Source organism: Balaenoptera acutorostrata, chromosome 19, assembly GCF_949987535.1.
Source record: "Balaenoptera acutorostrata chromosome 19, mBalAcu1.1, whole genome shotgun sequence".
NCBI classification, from domain to species: domain Eukaryota; kingdom Metazoa; phylum Chordata; class Mammalia; order Artiodactyla; family Balaenopteridae; genus Balaenoptera; species Balaenoptera acutorostrata.
Genome location: NC_080082.1, coordinates 19,546,561 through 19,567,625, shown reverse-complemented (window position 1 = coordinate 19,567,625; position 21,065 = coordinate 19,546,561). Strand labels below are relative to the sequence as shown.

The 21,065-nt window shown below is 53.1% G+C and overlaps 1 protein-coding gene across 12 annotated transcripts; it reads right to left on the bottom strand.

Moving 5' to 3' along the window:
• Window positions 1–105: 105 nt before the first annotated feature.
• Window positions 106–20,781, bottom strand: ZDHHC1 (zinc finger DHHC-type containing 1). Of its 12 annotated transcripts, none has more exons than XM_057533867.1 (13): window positions 20,481–20,781; window positions 13,315–13,361; window positions 11,677–11,919; window positions 7,069–7,244; window positions 6,622–6,772; window positions 5,349–5,560; window positions 4,813–4,937; window positions 4,554–4,730; window positions 4,146–4,258; window positions 1,223–1,305; window positions 890–983; window positions 673–751; window positions 106–562 (listed from the first exon to the last, which is right to left on the bottom strand). In XM_057533867.1, exons 2-13 carry the CDS (start codon window positions 13,321–13,323, stop codon window positions 297–299), a joined length of 1,728 nt encoding a protein of 575 aa, XP_057389850.1. In that variant the 5' UTR covers window positions 13,324–13,361; window positions 20,481–20,781; the 3' UTR covers window positions 106–296. The 12 variants fall into 12 exon arrangements, 8 of the variants coding, with proteins under 8 accessions (XP_057389850.1, XP_057389852.1, XP_057389851.1 ...); XM_057533869.1 differs by having other exon boundaries at window positions 4,554–4,712; XM_057533868.1 differs by having other exon boundaries at window positions 4,813–4,922.
• Window positions 20,782–21,065: the final 284 nt, after the last annotated feature.

Below are 21,065 nucleotides of genomic sequence, written 5' to 3'. Positions count from 1 at the left end.
CTGACTGGCAATGGTCCGGCTCCAGGAGGGCCCGTGGCCCTTGCCATTAAGAAGGTATGCACAGATGAAATTTTCCAAAAAAAAAAAAAAAAAGTATGCACTAACTCCGCAAAAGCATAAAAAAGTTTATTGGAGCATCACGGCTGGTGGGGGCTGTTATTGCTGAGTCATGGGGGAGGGGGCCGATCCCGCCGGCCCTTAGGGGCCCCTAAAGTGCACTCAGTGCGGCGGGGGTGGGGGTGTTGCATAGAGAGTCTGTCCCGCCGTTCCTCCGCCATCCCTGTTTCTTGTCCCAGCTAAGCGAGACCGGCCTCCGGGCCGCCCCGAGCACCGGGCTCGCCGCTACTCGGGCTTACGAAAACGGCCGGTGCACGCGCCTGCAGCGCCAGCCGGGGCTCTCTGCCCCTGCCCACGGGGGCGGCCAGACCGGCGCTGCCTAGGCGCGTCTGAGCCACTGGAATCTCGTCCATGGACTCGGCTGACGCCGAGTGGTAGGCGCCTGCAGGGCTGGCGTCAGCGGAATCCGACGACGAGCTGGAGCGGCGGCCGGGGGTCCGCGGCCCTATGGGGTCGGAAGGGAACGTGAGACTAGGAGCTGCTACTCACTTAGGGCCCTACCTTTCCCTCCCTCGTAGCTCCCCGAGCAGGATCCGGTCAGGAAGGGGCGCTCACCCGGCAGCCTGGGCAACGGGGGCTCCCGGTCCAAGGTTCTGGAGGTCGGTACCTTATACATGCGCCGCTTCCTTTTTTTCTGCAGAGACAGTGGGAAGCCTGAATACCCCTTCCCCAGACCTCACATCGCCAAAAGACGCGCAGGAGTAGAGAGGGGTAGAGGCTTCTTTCCCATCCCCTTCCACCGGGCAGGGGGCCCAGCACAGTCCCCCCCTACCTGGGGTCGGATCCGGGGGGGCAGAGCGAGAGTCTCTGGGGAGGAGGGTGGTGGAGGCTCCACGTGGCCGCGGGTGGCAAGGAACCGGGAGGGGCTGAAGGGGAAGTGGGAGGATAAATGCTGGATGTTGTTGTTCCTTCAAATCCCACCCTGTTGGAGGTCCTAAAATAAGCCTCCCTTCCTAGCTGGAAAGGGGCATTGATCTGTCCAAGGCCATGATAGCCTGGACCAAGACCTGTGCCTTGGCTTTGGCCTAACCCCTTTCTCCCACCTCAGATGGCCCTGCCATGCCAATGGGAGATGTGAGGTGGCACTTGCCCAGGTTGCACTCACTTGGCATTCACTGAGGCAGGCCTGGCCTGGCCAGGGGGCTCTGGGCGCACATGGCTGAAGGTCCGCATGTAGAACTCCATCTCCTGGGGAAGATGGAGGTGAGGGAGGCTGGGAGGCCAGGTGTGGGTCCAGGGCCTTCTGGGTCCTGGGCCCATTCTGTCTTGGATGCAACACCCCCTTACTGGTTTCTGTCGGAGGTCTGGGCACAGAGGTCTAGGGCTGTCCTCCAGGCTTCCCAGGTATGCTGGGAAAACCCCAATGCAGAATGAGGCTTAAAACACCTGTTTTTGTACCTTACCCCACCCCCACCATTTTCCTCACTTCATTTAGTCAAACTCCACCTCCTCCAGGAAGCCTCCAGCCTCATGTGTCCAATGTACCCAGTCTAGAGCTGTTCTGGCCAAGTTGGGTTGGGGAGAAGAGGGACTCAGAGAGGCCCTCTCCTGCTCCTGGCTCCTCCCAGGGCTCCAGTCTCTGAACCGATTTTTTTCCCTAGTTGGGAGACTGGGCAGTTCACACACCTGGGTGTGCACCCGAGGCTGCGAGGCTACCTGCAGGAATCCATGGTTCCCTCGGAGCTGAGTCCTCAGAGTACCAGACACAATCTCAGCTGCTGGCGGGGAGTGGGGGGATGAGCGGTCTCCCCAACTTCTACCGGTAAAGGGAAGGCAGTAGGTGGTGGAAAAAACAGCGCCACAGCCCCACCTGGGACCAGGCTTATGGGTGTTCTCTGTCTTGTTTAGTCGCTGATCCTCACAGTGACCATGGGAGTAGCAGACCCAACCCCTGAAAGTGAAGGGGTCTGAAGCCGGGAGGTAGCAGGAGTGGCCTAGGCTCGCACCCCAGCACGCAGCAAGCGCCGGGCCGCGCCCAAGAGGACTGCAGGTGAGGAAACAAAAGCCAGGAAAAACAGCCTGAGAAGGGAGCCTGGCGGAGGATGTGGGGTGGCTGGGGGTAGGGCACTGGACAGCTGTCGCCGACTAGGCAGTCGTTTCCATGGAGACCCGGGCGTCCTGACTAATGCAGAGACGACACTGTAACAGCAACACCGTCTCTAAAACAAGCCTATGTTTGGGGGCAACGGCTCCAGAGTGGGGCCCCTCCCGCATTCCTGCTCAGGGTAGGGGTGGGGAGGCCGCCTGCAGGACAGCCCTAGCAGATCTGGGGGACAGAGCCCAGCTAGTCACCGGCTGGCTACACAGAGGCAGAGAATGAACCCTGGGCAAGCCCTGTGCCCAACACCTGCCCAGGCTGGCCCTTTGGGGAGGAATGTGGAGGTGCCAGCCTGAGCAGAGGAGCCCTGGGAAAGAGGAAGGAGTCAAAGGCCAGTCACAAGGGCTGGGACGCCAAGGGAGTCCTTCCCCCACACATTTCCTCTTCACCAGTGTGCACCTAGCACCCCTCCAGGGCCCAGGAGAGAGGGGGCAAAGCCTACCCTGGTGCCCCTGGGTTCTAGAAGTGTAGGGCAGAGGGCAGGGCAGCAGTAGAGGATGGTCTCAGAAGCCTGATGGGCCAGAATGGGACAGGAGCCAGGCCCTAGCCAGCTGGGGAAGTTTGAGGGTGCCACCAGGGTGTCCCCATTCAAATTCCCCTCCCCTCATCAAAGCTGTCCGTACCATCCTCCCTCAGAGACATTCAAAACTGGCACATTCCTGAATGGTACATGGCACCTCTCAGCCTCAGCTCTCCTCTGTACGATGGGACAAACACACCCCTTCTCCCTCTGCCGACGTCTCCCTCAGGTCATTTTCAGATGATATTAAATGCCCTTGCTGCTGGCACATCTGGCCCCAAAGACTAAGCAGGCAGTAACTACAGAGCAGGGGTCCTGAGCATTCGAGTCTGGGGATCCCAGGGCCAGCCCTGCCTCCGTGGGCACTGGCTGTGAAGCTTGAGAAAGTCTCCTGCCTACCCCTCTGAGCCTCAGTCTCCTCTGTGAAGTGGGGATAGGGATGGTGCCCACTCCCAGGATGGCTGCCACTGTGCTTACATGGGTTCCGTGCCCAGCACCAGGGCAGGTACACAATGGTGTGGCAGTTGCGGGGGGCAGGGGGTCTCCACCAACAGCCATCACTCCCCCAGGCCTACCCAGGCCTGGCAGCCTGGCCCACCCCTGGCGATGAGAACAGGAGCGGTGGGGTCCCAAGCACTCCCCCAATCCATCCACCAGCCTGTGTTTGTGTCCAGTTGCCATGAGGACTTCGGATCCAGAGCTCAGCCTTCCCAACAAGGCCTGCCTGGGCCCCCTGCCTTCCCAGTCCCTGGGGGCTCCAAGGACTGGACCACCCCACCCCCAGCTGCTGACCTCAGGAAGCCAAGGGGCATGGGAATGGGGATAGGCTGATCAACAGCTGGGCTGGCCAGGCCCTGAGCCTGGGCTGGAGGATTCCTGCTTCAGAGTGCAGAGACCTTAACTCTTCCTAGACCCAGCTTGCTTAATCTTTCTTGGCCTCAATATGTTCATCTGCAACATGGGTATGGTAGCATTACCTGCCTCATGGGCTGTTTCAAGATTTAAATGGAGTAATGGGTATAAGGGCTCAGGGTCACAGGTGGAGAGAACTGATGGCTCTATCCTGGTGACCCAGTCCTTGATCCATCCCTCTCTCTTCTCCTGCGACCACAACCTGCCTGCTTCTAGGCTCCCACATTCTGTGCCCTCCAGCACATGCTTAGAGCCTTTCCCCCTGGGGTCGGGGAAACACAGGGCTTCCTCTGGCTGTGCCCACACTTGAGCAAGCAGGCACGTGCTTAGTACAGGCTTGCCCTTGCCCTCGCCTCTGCTGCCTCCAGCACCCACCCAGCTGCTCTTCCAGGCCTGCTTCCCTTTGCCCTGTCTTGTCACTGGCTACTCGCTGCACAGCCCACCACCCCTCCCACACCCCTTCTCCCACTCCCTCAGCCCTCTGGGCCACTTCTATACCTGAATGGGCCGCATCCTGGGGGGACATGACTCAAGCTCCCTGTGGGCCCCCTTTGCCTCCTGGGGCGGACGATGCTGCACGATGTATTCATAGGTGGTGAGCTTGTGCCACACTGAGGGGGTAAAGAGAGGGCTCAGTGCAATGGAAAAGGAACCCTGGAGTTCAGAAGGTGAGGGAGGGTACCCAACCACAGGCTAAAACCATTGTCCCCATATACACTAAGCCATGGAGTGAGACCAGGTCACCATTAGAGAGCCAGCACTAGGAAGGGGCATAGTTTCAAGGCTCTACAGCCCAAACTGGGTAACTTCCAGCTTAGGGACTCCCATCCCATGAAAGGCAGGTGTGGGTGTATATGTGGGGGTAGGGGCAGGGGGCACTTACTGAGATAAATGTGGGGCACTTACTGAGATAAATGTGGAAGCAGAGCAGGTGGCCGAGCAGGGCTGTGGAGAGCAGGCCCAGAAGGATGAGAAGGGCAGCCAGAGCCAGGATGGCAGGAGCCTGGGTCTCCACAGGGGCAGCAGGCAGGAACACGAACCACACATCTGTGTGATTCTTCAAGACTGCAAGGCACAGGCAGACTGTGCTCAGCCAGGGATGTAACCAGTGACCAGAACAGGCCCAGGGTTGGGGGATGGGAGTGAGCCTGGAGCCCACACTGACCTTCAAAGTGGCGGTTGGTACGCAGCCGCATGGGGTTGACAAAGAACTCCACAAAGACATAAGTGGCCACCAGCACGAGGAGCAGGACGCCCAGTAAGGCAGATGCCACACTGTGTAGAAAGAGCCTGGGCCCAGCCGTGGGCAGCTGTCAGCACCCAGGTGCTCCAGCTGGGCAAGGGCCCAGAGCTCAGAAGGGCCGGTGGTTAGGATGGGGAGCTGGGCATCTGACCCCACAGCCCTGACTCCTCACGAAGCCAAAGCCTTAGGGCAAAGGTGAATATAGGCGGCCACCCCCAACAGGCTCCCCACCTTTCCCTGGGCCAGCAGGAGAAAGACTCCAAACCTACCCTCATCGCTCTCAGGCGGAAGCCATCGGGAGCATCACCCTCAGACCAGCACACACACTAACGCACACCAGCGCACAGGTCCCCCAAGTACCCCTATCATCGCCCCGCCCCATACGCAGGTTCAAGACCCCTGGCTAGCACAGACACAGGCATCGCCAGGCACCCCTGTGGCCCAGGCCTGGCTCTCACCGGTAGTTCCTCTCGCCCACGCAGTTGTTGAGCCACTTGCAGTGGTGGTCAAAGCCGCACACGCATTTGTTGCAGGCGCTGCAGTGCTTGGAACGAGCACTCCTGCGGTGGGGAGGGGGCACAGCGCGGTTGCGGGCTTCTCCCACCTTTTGCTGCCAGGCCTGGCTGGGGGGTTGCCAGTTCCGCGCCTGGAGCGGGTCACCCACCCGCGCCTAAGCGGAGAGCGGAACGCGTCAAAGGGGAGCACGCGCGCCCTCTGGCGGGGGGCACTGTGGGGCGGGGCACCCGGAGGAAGCAGCGCTTCTGAAGAGGCGGGGTGGGGGCGGGGACGGGAGGTGTACCCAGCGGCGGGAGGAGGAGTAGGCGGCGTTATACTGTCCCGCTCTGGGACAGTGCACCCGCGTGATGGTGGCGTGAAACGAAAACGGAGTTTCTTTTCCAAGCAAGGACCCCCTTTGCCCAGCCAGGAGGCAATGCAGGTATGGGGCCAGGGAGCAGAAGAGAGCAAGGCTGCTGGACCCAGGGCCTGCAGTGCTCTTCCTGACATCGCCATTTTTTGAGTCCCTGTTTCTCTGCCAGACTATGGGAAATTTCCTGGCATTCTTCCAGAAAACCCCAGTCTATCTGGGCTAATCCAAAGGGAGACAAAGGAAGAGGGGTAAGCAGACATCTGGGTGAGCAGTAAGCAGTTCACCGCAGTGGGTCAGGTGAGGTGAGGCTACATTAGGAATGCAAGAGAGTCTCCCTGCCCCAGGGAGGAACCAGGAAAGGCCAAAGGAGAGTGGAAGAATAAATTTCAACCCCCTCCCCCAGAACAGAATGGAGCCCTGGAATACGCAGCAACTGCCAGAGCGTCCACTGAGGAACAACGCGCTGACTGGTGTCTAGTGAAAGAAAGGATGGTCTGATGCCGAAGTCTGCAGCATCTTAATGCCATTGGCTCTTTCTCTGTCCTATGGACAGAACCCCTTCAACAGGCTGCTTGGGGCTTAATATTAAAAGTGTGGAGCTAGCCTTGAACCATACCCCATCCCTGATCCCCTACCTAAGGCTGGGAGACTGGGATGCTCCAGAGAGGGCCTTAGGGAGGCAGTCTGGACCAGCCAAGGGGGTTTGGGCTCTGTACATTCTGACCCCTCAGTGTGACCTGGAGTAAGTCACTTGGCCTCTCTGGGCCTCAGATTCCTCGTGCATAAACAAGGATAACAGTATTGGCTTCGGGGCCAGGCAGGCTGGGTTGTGAATCTGGCTGCCCAGTAGCCATATGACCAACCTCAGGCCACTCAGCCTTTCTGAGCATTGGACTCTTCCTCCTCTGTGAAGTGAGAAAGATGTTGCCCACTCTGCAGGGTGGTTGTTCATAAGCACTTAGCACATGGTAAGTAGTCAAGTGTTGCTCCCCTCTCTGCCCATACCTGGGAATGCTGGTGAGAGAAGGGGGGTGGTTACTGGTAGAGTTAGTCATCAGAAGTGTTTGTGGCAGTGCCAATTGTTTCCTACTTTGTTGGAAATGCTATTCCTCATCTTCTGTTTCCAATCACCTTCTCCCTCACCCAGTTCTCTGTCACTCCACTAAGATTCTTGACTGTGTGAAATAAGAGGGTTCTGAGGCTTCAGAATGACTGTAAAGCCTGGGCATGCCCCTGTCTGCCTTCAGCTCCCACTAGCAGTTCCCCGGGCACACTCATCGGCCACACACACCCAGTCCACACGCACTCACACATCCACGTTGCACAAGTTGCAGTGCAGGTCTTCAATGACGTGTGCATGTTGGCTGCGGTTGAAGATGGGCAGGGGCCCAGCATAGCTCTTGTCCCGCACATTGGCATCTGCTGGATCGATGGAAACAGCAGTCAGGTGCACCACGAGGTGGCCAGCAAAGATGGCGCCCATGCACTGGCCCAGCAGGTTAAAGACTCACTCCACACTGCCAGCTGAGAGCCCCACTTCTGCTTCCTGTGGCCAGAGAACTGCTCCCTACCTCCATGTGACTCCCCAGTGCAGAGACTCTCTGCCTGTGCCACCTCCTACCTGTGCCACCTCATACCTGTGCCCCATATGGAAGAGCCGAGGTGCTACCTGGTAATGGAGCTCACAAGCCAGCACTGCCTGCTGCTGCTGAGGAGACCAACTATAGGGCCCTGGCCTCACTAATCCAGGCCTGGCTTAGGCCCTGGCTGATCTTACCTCAGAATCTGACCTGGTTTCTGATTCTAAATGGTGAAATGAGACTTAAAGAGACCATCCTCTAAAGGTTGAAGGACCCAAAATATAAGTTCTAAGCTTGTTTATCTTGCTTTCACAGGAAGTCAGCTCTGAGAAGGAAGAAGACATCCTCTCCCAGCAGCCAGGCCAGTTGGAGAATCACTTGCAGACAGGGCCTCATATATCCACTGCCTCCCCAATCTAGAGTCCAGGTACTTGGAGCCCTGGGGCTGAATGTCTGGGATGGCCTAACATGTTCAGGGGCTGGCCAGGGGGCAGCATGGCTAATTCCTGAAACACAGATCTTCCAGGATCTATCTGCTCAGCAGTTGGACCAAATGCTGGACACAGTATGCTGACAACTTACTGCAAAGTAAATGTGTAAAACTTCACTAATAGATTCCACCCAGGCAGCCATCCACCCTCCATCTAGCTATCTATCAATCCATCCATCCATCCTCTTGCTAGCCAAGTAGACATCATCTCTCCATCACTTATCCTCCATCCATCAGCTGTCCAACCTCCTTTTTTTCTTCCTCTTCCCAGCAGCCAAATTTTCCTACGTGTCTGCAGGAGCCAGGCTCCACCCTAATGTGCTATACCAGAGCTGAAAGAGACAATCCTGTGGCCCATCACAACCTCTCTATCCCTACGGCCCTGGCTGTGGGTCAGGCTGTCACCTCTTGCCTGGGTTATTTCATAGTCTCCTGACTCTGCTTCTCATGTCTGCGTCCCCTTGAGTACCCTTTACTTGGGTAGTGAGCTCTGAAAAGCTTAAACCTAAAGCCTTGACTGCTTAAACTCCTGCAGTGGCTCTCAAGCTAAAGTTTACTCTTCAGCTCAGTGTTCACGGCCCCTTTTCCTCTGGATCCTCTCAAACCTCTCTGGTATCACCAACCACTACTCCTTACCATTCCAGGCTCTCTTCAGACACACTGAATGTAGGCAAACATTTAGTTTCCTGCCTGCTCCAACACTTCTTCCCTCCCCCCCACCCCCCTGGTTCATTCATTCAGCTATTCACTGAGGTCTTTCTCTATGCCAGGCACTGAGGGATATGGCAGGAGCAAGACAGACTTGGCCCCTAGCCCCAAGGAGCCTACAGTCTGGCAGGAAAGACAGAGGTTAATCAAAGAGTAGGTTGATTGCAATAACGAAAGTTCAGGGGACTATGTGAGTTTGTAACTGGGTGACCTCATCTAGTCTGAAGGGATCTGGAAGGTTTCCCTGAGGAAGTATCATCTCAGCTGAGACTTAGAGAGAAACAGATGACAGGAACGTGGCAGGTAATACAAAGAGGAAAGGAGGCCTGGCTGGGTACTGGGAACAAGCAGAGTCCCAACTAGATGTGTGGTTCCAGCTCAGCTTATTGGTGCCATGCAAGAAAGAGAGCCCACGTCACCAAATTCTGGCTTTTCAGAAGGAACCAGAAATCTGGATTTGTGTCTGGATATATGAGGCATCTCATTTTTAAAATGTTGACAAGGAAATAAATAATTTTTTAAATGTACCTGCCAAAGAAACACTTAAGATATGTCCATTTTGTGTGTTTGTTATCCCTCAATTAAAAAAAAAAATCTGTAGGCCAAACTGGCCCATGGGCTGCTAGGTCTTGACTTCTAACTTAGCTGGGTATTGGGGTGGAGAGAGAGGCTAGGAGCTTCCAGGCAGAGACCAGTGTTGTTGCAACAGAGAACAACAGAGGAAATAAAATAAGAAGATGCTGGGGAGATAAGCAGAGTCCAGAATGTGGAGAGCCATGATGATCTTGAGCCTTAAGGCAGGAAGAAGCTATTAGAGGGTGTTAAGCTGGGGAGTAACTTTATCATATTTGTTTTTTGAAAGGGCACTCTGGCTGCAGGGATAGAGATGGACTGGCCATGGTGAGAGCATGTGTGGGGAGACCTGTTTGGAAACGAATGGTCATCTAGGTAAGAGAGGCAGATGGCAGTGGGGAGAAAAGAGGGCAAATACAATAGCTTTTTAGGAGGCAAAATCAACAGGACTTGATGACTGACTGGATATAGGTGATGAAGGAAAGGGGCGGAGCCAAGAGTACCTAGAGAAGCCAGGAAGAGGGAAGGAGGGGAGCTGAGAGCAACAGGTATGCATCTGGGTGGTGATGTTGGTCTACATGGCCCTCCTCCTGCACCCACAGTCTGCTGTATGAATCCCTACCCCCATACTTACCATGTGATGATCTCCAATCTACAAGGCTTTCCTCCAGTTGGAAACGGAACACCTAGAGCTGGGGCCCTGTTTTACCCATCTTTGCAACCCTAGGGCCCAGGCAAGTTCTAGGTGCAAGGTGAGTGCTTGGTACACACCATTACCCGACCTCATTCTGCAGGGGCCCCTGAGGGAGCCTGCAGAAGGAAGGTGGCTTTGATGGGAGGACAGAGAACCATTCAGGCCTGGAAATGGGAGTGCCAAACCAGGTGGTTCTTTGAGCCTCCAGCATTGCCCAAAGCAATAAATATGGGGAGGACAAAACCCTCAAACCATCCCACTGCCTCAGAGTCAGACTGCCTGAGCAGTCCTTCTGGCCTCACAGGGTAGCAATTGTGTGACCTCAGGAAGTCATTTAATCTCTCTGAGCCCCAATTTCTTTTATGAAAGTGGGGAGAACACCTTCCTTACAGATTATTATGAGAGTTGAACAAGATCATCCATGTATAGGGGTTGGCACAGCGCCTGGCACATATAAGTGCTCAATAAATGCTAGTTACTCTTGGTTACTGTTATTTGCTCTGATTCTGCTCACTCCAAACTATGTGGTTATTAACCTGGCTTCCCAGGTACCCTGATGGCAGAAAGCCAGGGAGTCCTGAGTGAGTGGTGTACCCATTCGGATCATGGGAGGAATGTTCCATGAAGCATTCTACTTAATAGCACTGACTAAGCCCTGTTGGTCACCTCAGAGAAAGTCTAGTTTTCATGTACAAAGTTGATGACTAGGCCCTGGGCCCTAGTGAACCAGGAAGCCCCTCAGTGACACTGCTGGCATCGGAGACCAACAACCTTCTCTAAAGTCCTTCTCCACCCACCTGCCCTGGCTACCCACCAGCCAAGGGCTCTATGATTTCCCAAGAGAGCGTGCTCACATTCATGGCTCATACGTTCTGGTGCTCACACACACACATCCTTGTGTGCTCCTTGTCCCCTGCCTGGGAACCAGGCAGGACTCCTCCTGTCAGATAGAGGAGGAGGCTAAGATGCGGAGAGCTGGCAGAAGCCGCTCAGCCTTGTGCAGCTCTGAAAGGGCTGAGTTGAAGGGTGCTGACTCTTCGCCTGAGACTTTCAAATTCATCCCTGCTAACTCCTTCAGCTCACCCTAGGCCACCTTCTCCCAGAGGCCCAAGGAATCATCTCCATGAAGCACACACACCAAGGCACACTCTCATGGGCACCCTCTGGACTGGGGCACGTGGCCACATGCTGCCCCTCAACCGCCCAGACTTGCAGCCACATCCTCTGCTCCTGGGGCCTGTGGCCAGGGCTGGGGCAGTCACATCACTAAGTTCAGGCAAGCTCATGTTTGTCACAGTTCCCAGGAGCTTCCAGGGCATATTTATCCCTCCTCTTGTCAATTCAACCTTACTCTAAAAGAGTCTGATTTATAAAATCGATGAGCTCCTAAACAGTCCTGGGTACAGCATAATAATCTCTGTAAATAAAACCATATTCTAAATGTACCAGGAAACTTACCATGTAAAGGAATTCTACCATTATTCTTATTCTTTCCAAAAAGTGAAAAATTATTTCATAAATGGAATAAGGTACTCTCTTTTATCCCTTGTTGAGCTCTGGACACAATTAGCTTAAAGAGAGCTTTAAGGTTCTCTTCTGTAATTGCTCTTGTGGTACCTCAGTTGATGAGGTTCCCATCTGTGTGGGGCTTTCAACACTCCAAGGTTCGTTAGGCCTGTTCCCTCACCCAATCAGGCAGAGGGGTCAGATGGGGGTTGGAGGCCAGGCAGGTAGGCAACTGGTCCCCCCAGGCAGAGACAGGGCCCATCTGCGCTCTCTGAGGCTCTGGAACCCAGCTTCAGGCCTCGCCCATGTCCCTCCATCCATTGTCCCCACTCTTCTATGTACCAGTCCCACACTTTCCCAAGGATACAGCATAGCCAGCAGGCACCCAGTGGTGAGGCAGGAGGGGAACCAGGACCCCAAAGCCAATCACAGCAAAGAAGAGGTACAGCAGCCAGGCCACAATCTGGAGCGGGTGAGGGGGCCAGCTCCACCCATTCCGGCGGGACCGCTGGCCCTGCAGCTCCGGGGAGGGTTCGCTGGCCTGTGCAGGTGCTGTCCACACATTCTTCTCAGGGGCTGTCTTGTTAGAGGGCTTGTTGCAGATGTTCATCTCCAGAGGGAGAAAAGGTAGAAAGATCATTAGCCTGAGGAGGCCCAGGCTGGAGCCCAGAGCCCCATGCCTGCAGTCAGGTTTCAGCAGGAGGGGCAGGCTAGTATGTGAAGCCATCTCCCAGCTACTTCGCAGGGGAATCCAGGGCCCTAGCATGAGGAGCCTGGCAGTGAGGGGATGGCAGTAGAGTGCTAGTCTCAAAGCCCCAGAGCAAGTTCTGGCCCCAGTCCTAGCCAGGACAAGGTAGGAAGGTCCAGGGTTTATTCAGCTCACAGTGTGACTGCCTGTTATTCTGCTCTGTCTCCACAGCCATCAGAGTTAAACCCAATAAGACATGTTCTCATCTGGTAACAATATCAGGCTGAGGCCAGAGCGATGAGAACACATGCTGATTCTGTTAGGATTAGTCACCTCTGTCTTGAGGCCCAAATGCAAGTGTCAGAGAGGGCCCCGTTACACTTTGCTAAGGGAAACAGGGAGTGGAGGTGTTCAAAAGAGGGATCTGGCCTCTGCCCCTCAGCAAGCATGTAATCCCTTTAAGGACTGGGGGCCCCTGAACCATCTCCCCTGTGCCTCAGATAAGCTACCTGGGGCTTCTTGGCTGGAGAGAAGCCAACACACAAGAGAGGGGAGGAATCCTCATTGGTTCCCTCCAGCAGTGGAAATGACCATGTTTCTCTAAGTAAATGTGGGCCTGGTACAGTGAGAACAAAAAGGTGAGCTGATGCCTTTGACTCACTTGAGGGAGTTCAGGGAAAGACAGGCCTTGGCCAGAGCCAAACCACCAGATGGCAGCACTCTTTACCCCCATCCCACCATCGCTCAGCCCAAGAGCTGACTCGGTGGTCAAAGATACATGCAGGGCAGACGGGTAGGCCTGTCATTACAGGAGAAAGAGCCCAACCCCAGTATCTTCTGGGCCTGAGGTGGGACCAGAGCCTGGGCAGGCAGTGCCTCACTTGGGTAGACAGGCCAATTCGGAGCTCTTGGTGGGAAGGTCAAGAGCTGCAGAAAAAACCCTGGCAGCTGGACTCTCCTTTCAGGAGTCCATGCCTGTTGGCCAGGGAGTCTGACTAAGCCAAAGGGTATGGCAGACCCTGCTCAGCACATCTGCCTTGAACACCTTCCTCACTTCTAAACCCAACAAAATGTGACTTGACCTTCAGAGCCCACTGCAAGCATCACCTCATCCAGGAAGCTTTCCCTGATGCCCCAAGTTAGTCAGGGGGCCCTAACACTCAGTCTTTATTGGGCAAGTCACTTTGCTGTTTGGAACACTTTGCCATCTCCATGTCTGCCCCCCTGTTATGCCAGCTTCCCCTAAGGGCAGCAAAGGTACTGTGATTCATTCACCTCTGTTCCCCACATCCCCTTTCCCAAGCACCCAGAACATACCTTGTACATAGTAGGTGCTCAGTGAATGTTTTCTGACTTGAAAACATCTGAAATAAAAGGAAATGTGGGCACGGTAAATGATGAGGAATCCTGACTCACCCAAAGCCATCTGGCCCGTTCTGCCCTGCCTTCAATCTGCACAGTCGCCAGGCACCCGTACCCACCCCCCACGCCAGCCCCATGGCTGTTACCCTAGCTGCCAGACACTCACGCTCAGCCACTCTGCCCTTCATCCCACCTGAGGCCCAGAGCCTCCTGTAAACCAAACTTGGAGAGTCTGAGTAGCCTCATCCCAAAGCTAAATGGAGTGACCCTAGTTTTCTCCTAGGGACTCCACTGGAATTCTTTGGTCATTTGCTTTGTCTTCAGTAAAAAGCAATGAAAGGTGAAAAAAGAGCCCCAGCTTCGGAGGAAACAGATCTAGGTTCAAGTCCTGGTTCTTCACTTACTAGCTGAGTGGCTTGAGTTTCTTCATCTGAAAAACAGGGGTAGGGATGCCTACCTAGGGCTGTATATAGATCAGCAACACTGTAGGTAAAGCATTGACACATAAATGTTCCCTAAATGCTAGACGTTATGATTACCCTTAAAATAGCCCTCTGGGGTGTCCTCATCTCTCCAGACTGAGGAGGCTACCGCATTTGATATTCTGTGAGGTTTTATGAGGTTATGCCCAAAGTGATGGGGTTGGTTGAAGTTGCTTTCTTAAGTCAGTAGTCCCAAGGAACACATTGTCATAAGAGCTGGGCCACTGGATTGTCATTCTAAACTTCTCAGCTTTGATCAAAGATGACAAAGGTGATCAAAAAGCTGGCATCACTTTATTTGGAATGTCCCCAGAGGTGCAAATCTTTGTCCTTGATTTTTGGAAACAAAGGTCATCAGGTCAAGCCCAGTGTATACAGTTGAGCTGGGCAGTTCTGCTCAGGAGGACAAATCCCTGTGGCTTCCACATAGGTTCTCCAGTGATATCATCACCAGGGCAACTTCTTTGAAGGGAACCCATTAATTGGGATTCCTAAGTCCTGATTTTCTCTTTGCCATCCTCACACCTGAATAACCCAACACCTTGAGGTAGTTTATAAAGAAAGAAGCAGAGGCACATGGCTGGCTGACAGGCCCCCGCTGCCAGAGTGGGCTGGCAGTGGCCACAGGCACCCCCAGTGCTGCTGCATCCCTGACACCTGAGGCAGGAGGAGTCACCACCTGAGGCCAGGGGCCCACGACAAACAGCCTTAGGGGTTGCTCTGATACCAAACCCCAGTACCCTTGGCCCAGAGAGGTACCACTTGTATGAGACCATGGATGAGGGGATGGTGCTGTCGGGTGTAAGTCCCTTGCAGCAGTGGCAGCCTGGTACCGTGCCACCTGCAACAAAAGCCTGAGACAGGGCTTCCCTGGTGGCGCAGTGGTTGAGAATCTGCCTGCTAATGCAGGGGACACAGGTTCGAGCCCTGGTCTGGGAAGATCCCACATGCCACGGAGCAGCTGGGCCCGTGAGCCACAGCTACTGAGCTTGCGCGTCTGGAGCCTGTGCCCCGCAACGGGAGGGGCCGCGATAGTGAAAGGCCCGCGCACCGCGATGAAGAGCGGTCCCCGCACCGCAATGAAGAGTGGCCCCCGCTTGCCGCAACTGGAGAAAGCCCTCGCACGAACCGAAGACCCAACACAGCCAAAAATAAAAAAATAAAAAAATAAATAAAGTAGCTATAAAATTAAAAAAAAAAAAAAAAGCCTGAGACAACCAACTCTTAACTGATGATATTTTCCCTTGTGGAGTTGGTGGCCACAAATTCTTTTGGCCCAAAAAATTTTGATTAAAAGGGCTTGGAGGTAGGAGAGAATCCAAGATGAGGCTTCAAGCATGGATGGGACCAGGTACTGTCACCAGACCCAGGGACTTCTCTGGCTGTCCTACCCCTCTCAGCACTTCCCTAGGAGACCAGATTAAAAGATGCGTGGTTCTGCTACCAGACAACATGGCCAGCTTGTGCACTCATGCCTTGGCCCAGTCAGTGCTTATTGTGGTCCAGCCCCCTTGTGCATTAAATATGTAAACACAGATGAGACCATGTTCCTGCCCTCAGGGGCTTGCTTTCTGGGGGCCCAGACAGATTTCAGAGAAGTGGGTGAATGGGTATTCTGGCAGCCCTGCAAGGGCCAGCCATTCAGTATGATAGAACACAGAGTGGGTGGGTTTGGGGTCAGAGAGCAAGATCCACAGAGAGAGAGAGAGAGAGAGAGATGAGCCCTGGGAAGTTGCAGGGTCAGATCCTAGGTTGAAACCAAGTGCCCCTAAAACCAAGTTCCCTTACCAAGATTATGATTAATCTCTCTCTCCAAAACTTTATTCCCTTTCAAGTCACCTCTGACCTCAATCCTGTGCTAACTGAACACTAAACAACCAGAGTCACATGACTAAAACTGCTGTTGTCGATGACATCATTAATGTACTAAAATTGCTACTGTAGATGTCATCATTAATGTACAAACTCAGGTTGTTTCTCCAGGGCAAGATGAGCTAACAGATCCCTGAGCCATGGACCACCTGGCCAAAGAATCATAAACCAGAGATATTCTGACTCCTGAAACTACAATTAAGAAATGTCACAAAAATGTCACAGGACAATGATTAATCCCAGCCTCTTTGTTCTCCTCCCTCCCCCCACCAAAAAAAAAAAAAGAAAACTCTAACTCAAAGACCAAGTTGGAGTGGACCTGAGGCATGTCTCCCATTCCCTTTGCTTGGCACCCTGCAATAAACACTGTATTTGCCTTCACCACAGCCTGGTGTCAGCAGATTGGCTTTGCTATGTGTTGGGCAAGCAGATCCGACTTTGGCTCAGTAACAAGGTGATCACAGGAGGCCAGGTGAGTAAGTTTAGGCACTGTTGAAAGAGCCACAGGGAATCACAGAAAGTTTAAACAGGGGAGTTGACATAAAGGTGATGGGTGTTTTAGAAAGCTTTCTAGTCACACTGGGAAGGAGGGCATGAGCAAGAAGCAAAAGGGCATGGGGGGAGGTGACACCACAGCAGGCTGGCCTAGGGAGGGCAGCAGCCTATTGTATTGGGAGGAGTTGGGTGGGAAGTGGGGGTCAAGCCCACAAGCTCCCTGATGCCCTGCTGCATCTTTGGTGGGCTGAGAGGTATGTGGACCTTGACAAAAGATTCTTAAGTACCTTCTGCTGCCACAGAACAAACCACAGAGTTAAGCTGGTGGAGACAGAAAGAAGACAAGAGCAAAGAGGCCCCGTGGAGTGTTAGGCCAAAGGTAGCCACTGCCCTGGTAAGTCAAGGGCCCACCTGGCTTCTGAGGCAGGCTGGAGGGCCTGTGCAGGTCCCTCCCTGTCCCAACAAGGGGAAGGCCATTGCTAGGATGACAATAATCTATGTTAACATTGACTTGCTAAAAGTCTAAAATAGCATTTTCCAAATAAGGTTAGGCTACCTTAATTTATATGCCTAATTTTTTTTTTTTATAATTCTTTATTTTATTTATTTATTTTTGGCTGTGTTGGGTCTTCGTTTCTGTGTGAGGGCTTTCTCCAGTTGCGGCAAGTGGGGGCCACTCTTCATCGCGGTGCGCGGGCCTCTCACTATCGCGGCCTCTCTTGTTGCGGAACACAGGCTCCAGACGCGCAGGCTCAGTAGTTGTGGCTCACGGGCCTAGTTGCTCCGCGGCATGTGGGATCTTCCCAGACCAGGGCTTGAACCCGTGTCCCCTGCATTGGCAGGCAGATTCTCAACCACTGCGCCACCAGGGAAGCCCTATATGCCTAATTTAAGTTAGGAAAATCTTACCATTTCAGGTTCTCATTATGAACTACAGAATAGTTACCTGACTGGTTCACTTCCCTCTTGCCCACCTCTGCTCTCACCAAAAAAACATATTTAGGAATGTTGTTCTGAGATTCATGAAAAGCATTGTAAAAGAACCAGACTGAGGTGAAAAGTACCAGCCCTGGAGAGGCTGTAGGCATCCCTGCATTTCTGCAAGATGTCTGAGAATTTCAGGAAAGAATCTACTTAATTACCAGAGGGTTTGTTGGTAGAGGCCACAGAACAGGGAAGGTACAGTGATGGGGTCAGAAGAGAGGTGACAGGGCTGATGTGGGGGCTTGGAGGGCCTGAAGATCTGAGTTACCAACAGGGAGAAACAGGTTGGAGCCAGGGAAGAGGGCTAGGCCTGGAGACATAGCCTGGTTCTGGTCCCTGCGTTGCCACTCACAGATTGAGGAACCTGGTGGGCAAATTTCACAAAGCCATCTCTTTGGATCTCTCCTTTATTTATTTTTCAAAAAGGTTAACTGGAAAGCAATTTGGTAATGTCTACCAAACTTGAGAACACATATACCCTTGAGCCAAGACATTCCATTTCTAGGTATTTATCTTACACATATGCTCATAAAGTGCACAAAGATTCATTGCAGTCTTGTTTGTAATAATAAAGGACAAAAAACAATACAAAGAAATATATGGCACAACCACACAATGGAATGCTATATAACATCAAAAATAATGAGGGATGAAATGACTTTTGATACACAGTTAAGCAGAAAAGCAAGATGTGGGACAGTTGTAGAGTGTGCTACGAGTGAGGGAAAACCAAGGTGGATGGATAGACATCTACGTTCCTATATGCACAGATTCTCTCTGGAAAGAAATGCAAGAAAGCAAACATAGGGATAGCCTGTGAGAAGGTGATCCAGTGGCTGGGGATGAGAGAGATTTGCTTCTACTATGTACTCCTTGGTGCTGTTTGGATTTTTTTTTTTTTTACCATGTGCATGTACTACTTTTGAAAAAAAAAAAAGTCAAATCAATAATTGAAGTGTGTCATCTCTTACCCTCCTGGCCCCAGTGGGCTGCCATGTGGACCAAATGTGCTCGTGTGATCTAGAGCCCAGTACTGCGCCAGGCAAACAAGGAAATCTTGCCTAACAACCATGCAACAAAAGAGCACTCAGTTTTAGTTCAATGCTTTCTCACTCTCGAAAGAAGTTCTGAGTTGTTCAGCTGAAGAGCTCCCTGTGAGCTGTTAGGGCTTTTGTTAAAGCTGGAATCAGACAAGCAGGCAGCACAACAGAGGAGCAGCTGGGCAGGACCTTGTTCCAAATCTCAGCTGAAGGTCAGCTCAGCTCCCCGTGACTCCAGAACCCAAAGGGAAGGTGCATGCCACAGGAAGGTTTCATTCCCAACCATCTTTTCTTTTTGCTAGAGGATTTATGGTTGCTGTGTGTGTGATTTTCTATGGATACTTCAAAACAAGTTTTCTGGTTTTTTCCCAGGATCTACTTTTAAACCCATTTTCACTGAGATTTAACAGATGCCCAATTTAACCATCTAAAGGAGGGGCTGGAAAGAAAATGCTGCATGGTGCACACTGTTTTACAGCACAAAATGTTATTTATAAAAACTTTCAAGGGGCAAGTACTTTGTTTATTAGAATTACCCACAGGTGCCAAAGTAGTCTCTGGACTTAAGATTCTGGGAAGTGGCTAGTTTGACTAAGAGATACACATCACAGCAACTCCCAGAAAATAAATTGGAACCTCAAGCCTTTCTCATAGACCTCTCTAGTCATTGGTCTCAGATGTGGCTGGGCTCCTCACATCAACAACACGCAGAAGTCTGATGCTAGGGCAGGAAAAGCTTGAAACCTCAGTCATTCCTGAGCTGACGTGGTCTGCAGACATTTCCTGTGCCATTCTCTTCCTGAAGCAACCACTGCAAACTATTTGGGATTCAAGTTAAGCCAAGGAAAGAGGACAAGAAGAAGGGAGCAACATGGAGCTGAAACAAGGCCAGTGAGCAGAGGCAAGCATTGTTGATTTTAACCAGGAAATCAACTCCCATGATGGTAGAAGCAAGCCTTGAGGAACACCCACCAAGAAACTGTCATTAAGAACAACTTTGTAAGAAAAAAAAGTAAGAAAAGTAAGAAAAACAAAAGAAAAAAAACCTGTCTAATTAAGTACCAATGTTGCTTTTATTGAATCTCATGGTGATTATCTGTTTACAAACCCGTCTCCCACTGTGAACCACCAGTTCCACAAAAAGAGGGACCACCCCTCACCCATCTCTAAATCCAGTTCTCCTTCAAGAAGGGAAGTTAAGCCACTTCTTACCATTTCTGCTGCCATCACCCTAATCCAAGCCCCAGTCATTGCTCCCCTACGGTATTTCAACAATAACAATAACCATCGCTAGCATTTAGAGGGCATTTATTATTTGCTAGGCACTGCTTTAAGTGTTTTTATGGAATTCACTTATTAAACCCTCACAACTCTCTGAGGTAGGTCCTATCATTTCAAATTGTTCTCATAGGCCTCTCTAGTCATTGGTCTCAGATGTGGCTGGCCCCTCACTTTCTCTCTCATAAACAACATGCAGAACAATATGCCCCTTTCACAGATGAGGACACTGAGTCTCAGAGAGACTAAGTAAATTCTAGGAGGCACAGCTAGACTGGCAGAACTAGGATGGCCCTCAGCTGACTTCCTGGTGTGCCCTGTCACAATCACACTGCTCACCTCACCAGAGTGAGGTGAGCTTTTCAAAACTTGAAATTCATCAAAACTCCTCAATGGTTTCCTCCTGCTGCTAGGATAAAGTTGAAACCGCCACCGCATCCTTCAAGGCTCCCCTCACGCTTGCTGTTCCTCTGTACCTGCTGCCTCCAGATCTTTGCATTTGCTTTAGCCTCTTCCAGAAACACCGTTACCCTGATCACAATGCTGGCTCCTTTTCAACCTTCAGCTCTTGGCTTAAAAGTCACATGATAGAGCGGAGCCTCCCTGACCACCTCCCTTCATTTCAGCACCAGAGCATTTAACCCAACCTGAAATCACTTCAGTCGTGTATCTGGCGCCTGCTCCCCGCACCCCCCGCCCCGCCCCTTCTTAACACTGCGGGTTCTGGAGAACCGCGGCGTCCTCTCTGGAGCCCTCCGTGGCCCCGCGCCTGACAAAAAGCCTGGCACACAGCAGACGCTCAATGCAGATCTGTGAACCGGATGAATGCTAGAAGGAAGCCGGGCGCTCTGCCCGGTACCTGGAGCCCAGGCCGCGGGATCCAGGCGCAGAGCTCGGCCGGGCGGCAGCAGCTCTGGCCCCGTGGCTGAGGCCAGGCTTCGAGGTGAGAACTGCAGCGGGGGCTCCTCACCTGCGCGTCGTCGACCGAGCCAGATCGGCCTTGCCAAGGTCACTCAGCGGCTCAGCCCCCGCGCCTGGCCGTCCACCCACCCCAGGGCGGCGGCGCTTCAGACTCTCGCAGCGGAGACGGTTCCCGGGACCCGGAGGCGGTGCGCCCCGGATCGGGGCCCCATCCCGGGCCGCGCGGGGGAGGTTAGGCCCGCAAGTCCTCCGGCTCCGGCTCGAGCGGGCTGGCTGTACCGCGGGGCGAGGCTGACACGGGCTGGGCCTCGTCCGGCGCGGGCCCGTTCCCCTGGCAACGGCGCGGGCTACGGCGCCCCACAGCGGCCAAACCGCGCTGCGTCACGTCTCTCCGGCACCCTGGCTCCGGGCGGGGCTCACCAGGGACCCCCTGGCCTCCTAGCCCAACCATTCTCCATTCCTTTCCAACATTTCTTCTCAAAAACCCACTTTCCCCACGCTCAATCCACAGCTTGTCTTCTCGAAATCCTAACTTGTCCCAGAGGTGTTCCCCTCCAGTTTCCCCCCTGAGCCCACCACTCTCAGGGAGACCCTCAGTCAGCCTGCCCACTTTTTAATGAGTATGTGCTGGGCA

Excerpts from the sequence above, each read along its gene's own strand:
- ZDHHC1 (XM_057533867.1), bottom strand. Across the intron at positions 4,731-4,812 it reads TACCAACCGCCACTTTGAAG|TCTGCCTGTGCCTTGCAGTC; the intron begins GTCAGTGTGGGC and ends GGCTGAGCACAG. Across the intron at positions 1,306-4,145 it reads CCAGGATGCGGCCCATTCAG|GAGATGGAGTTCTACATGCG; the intron begins GTATAGAAGTGG and ends CATCTTCCCCAG.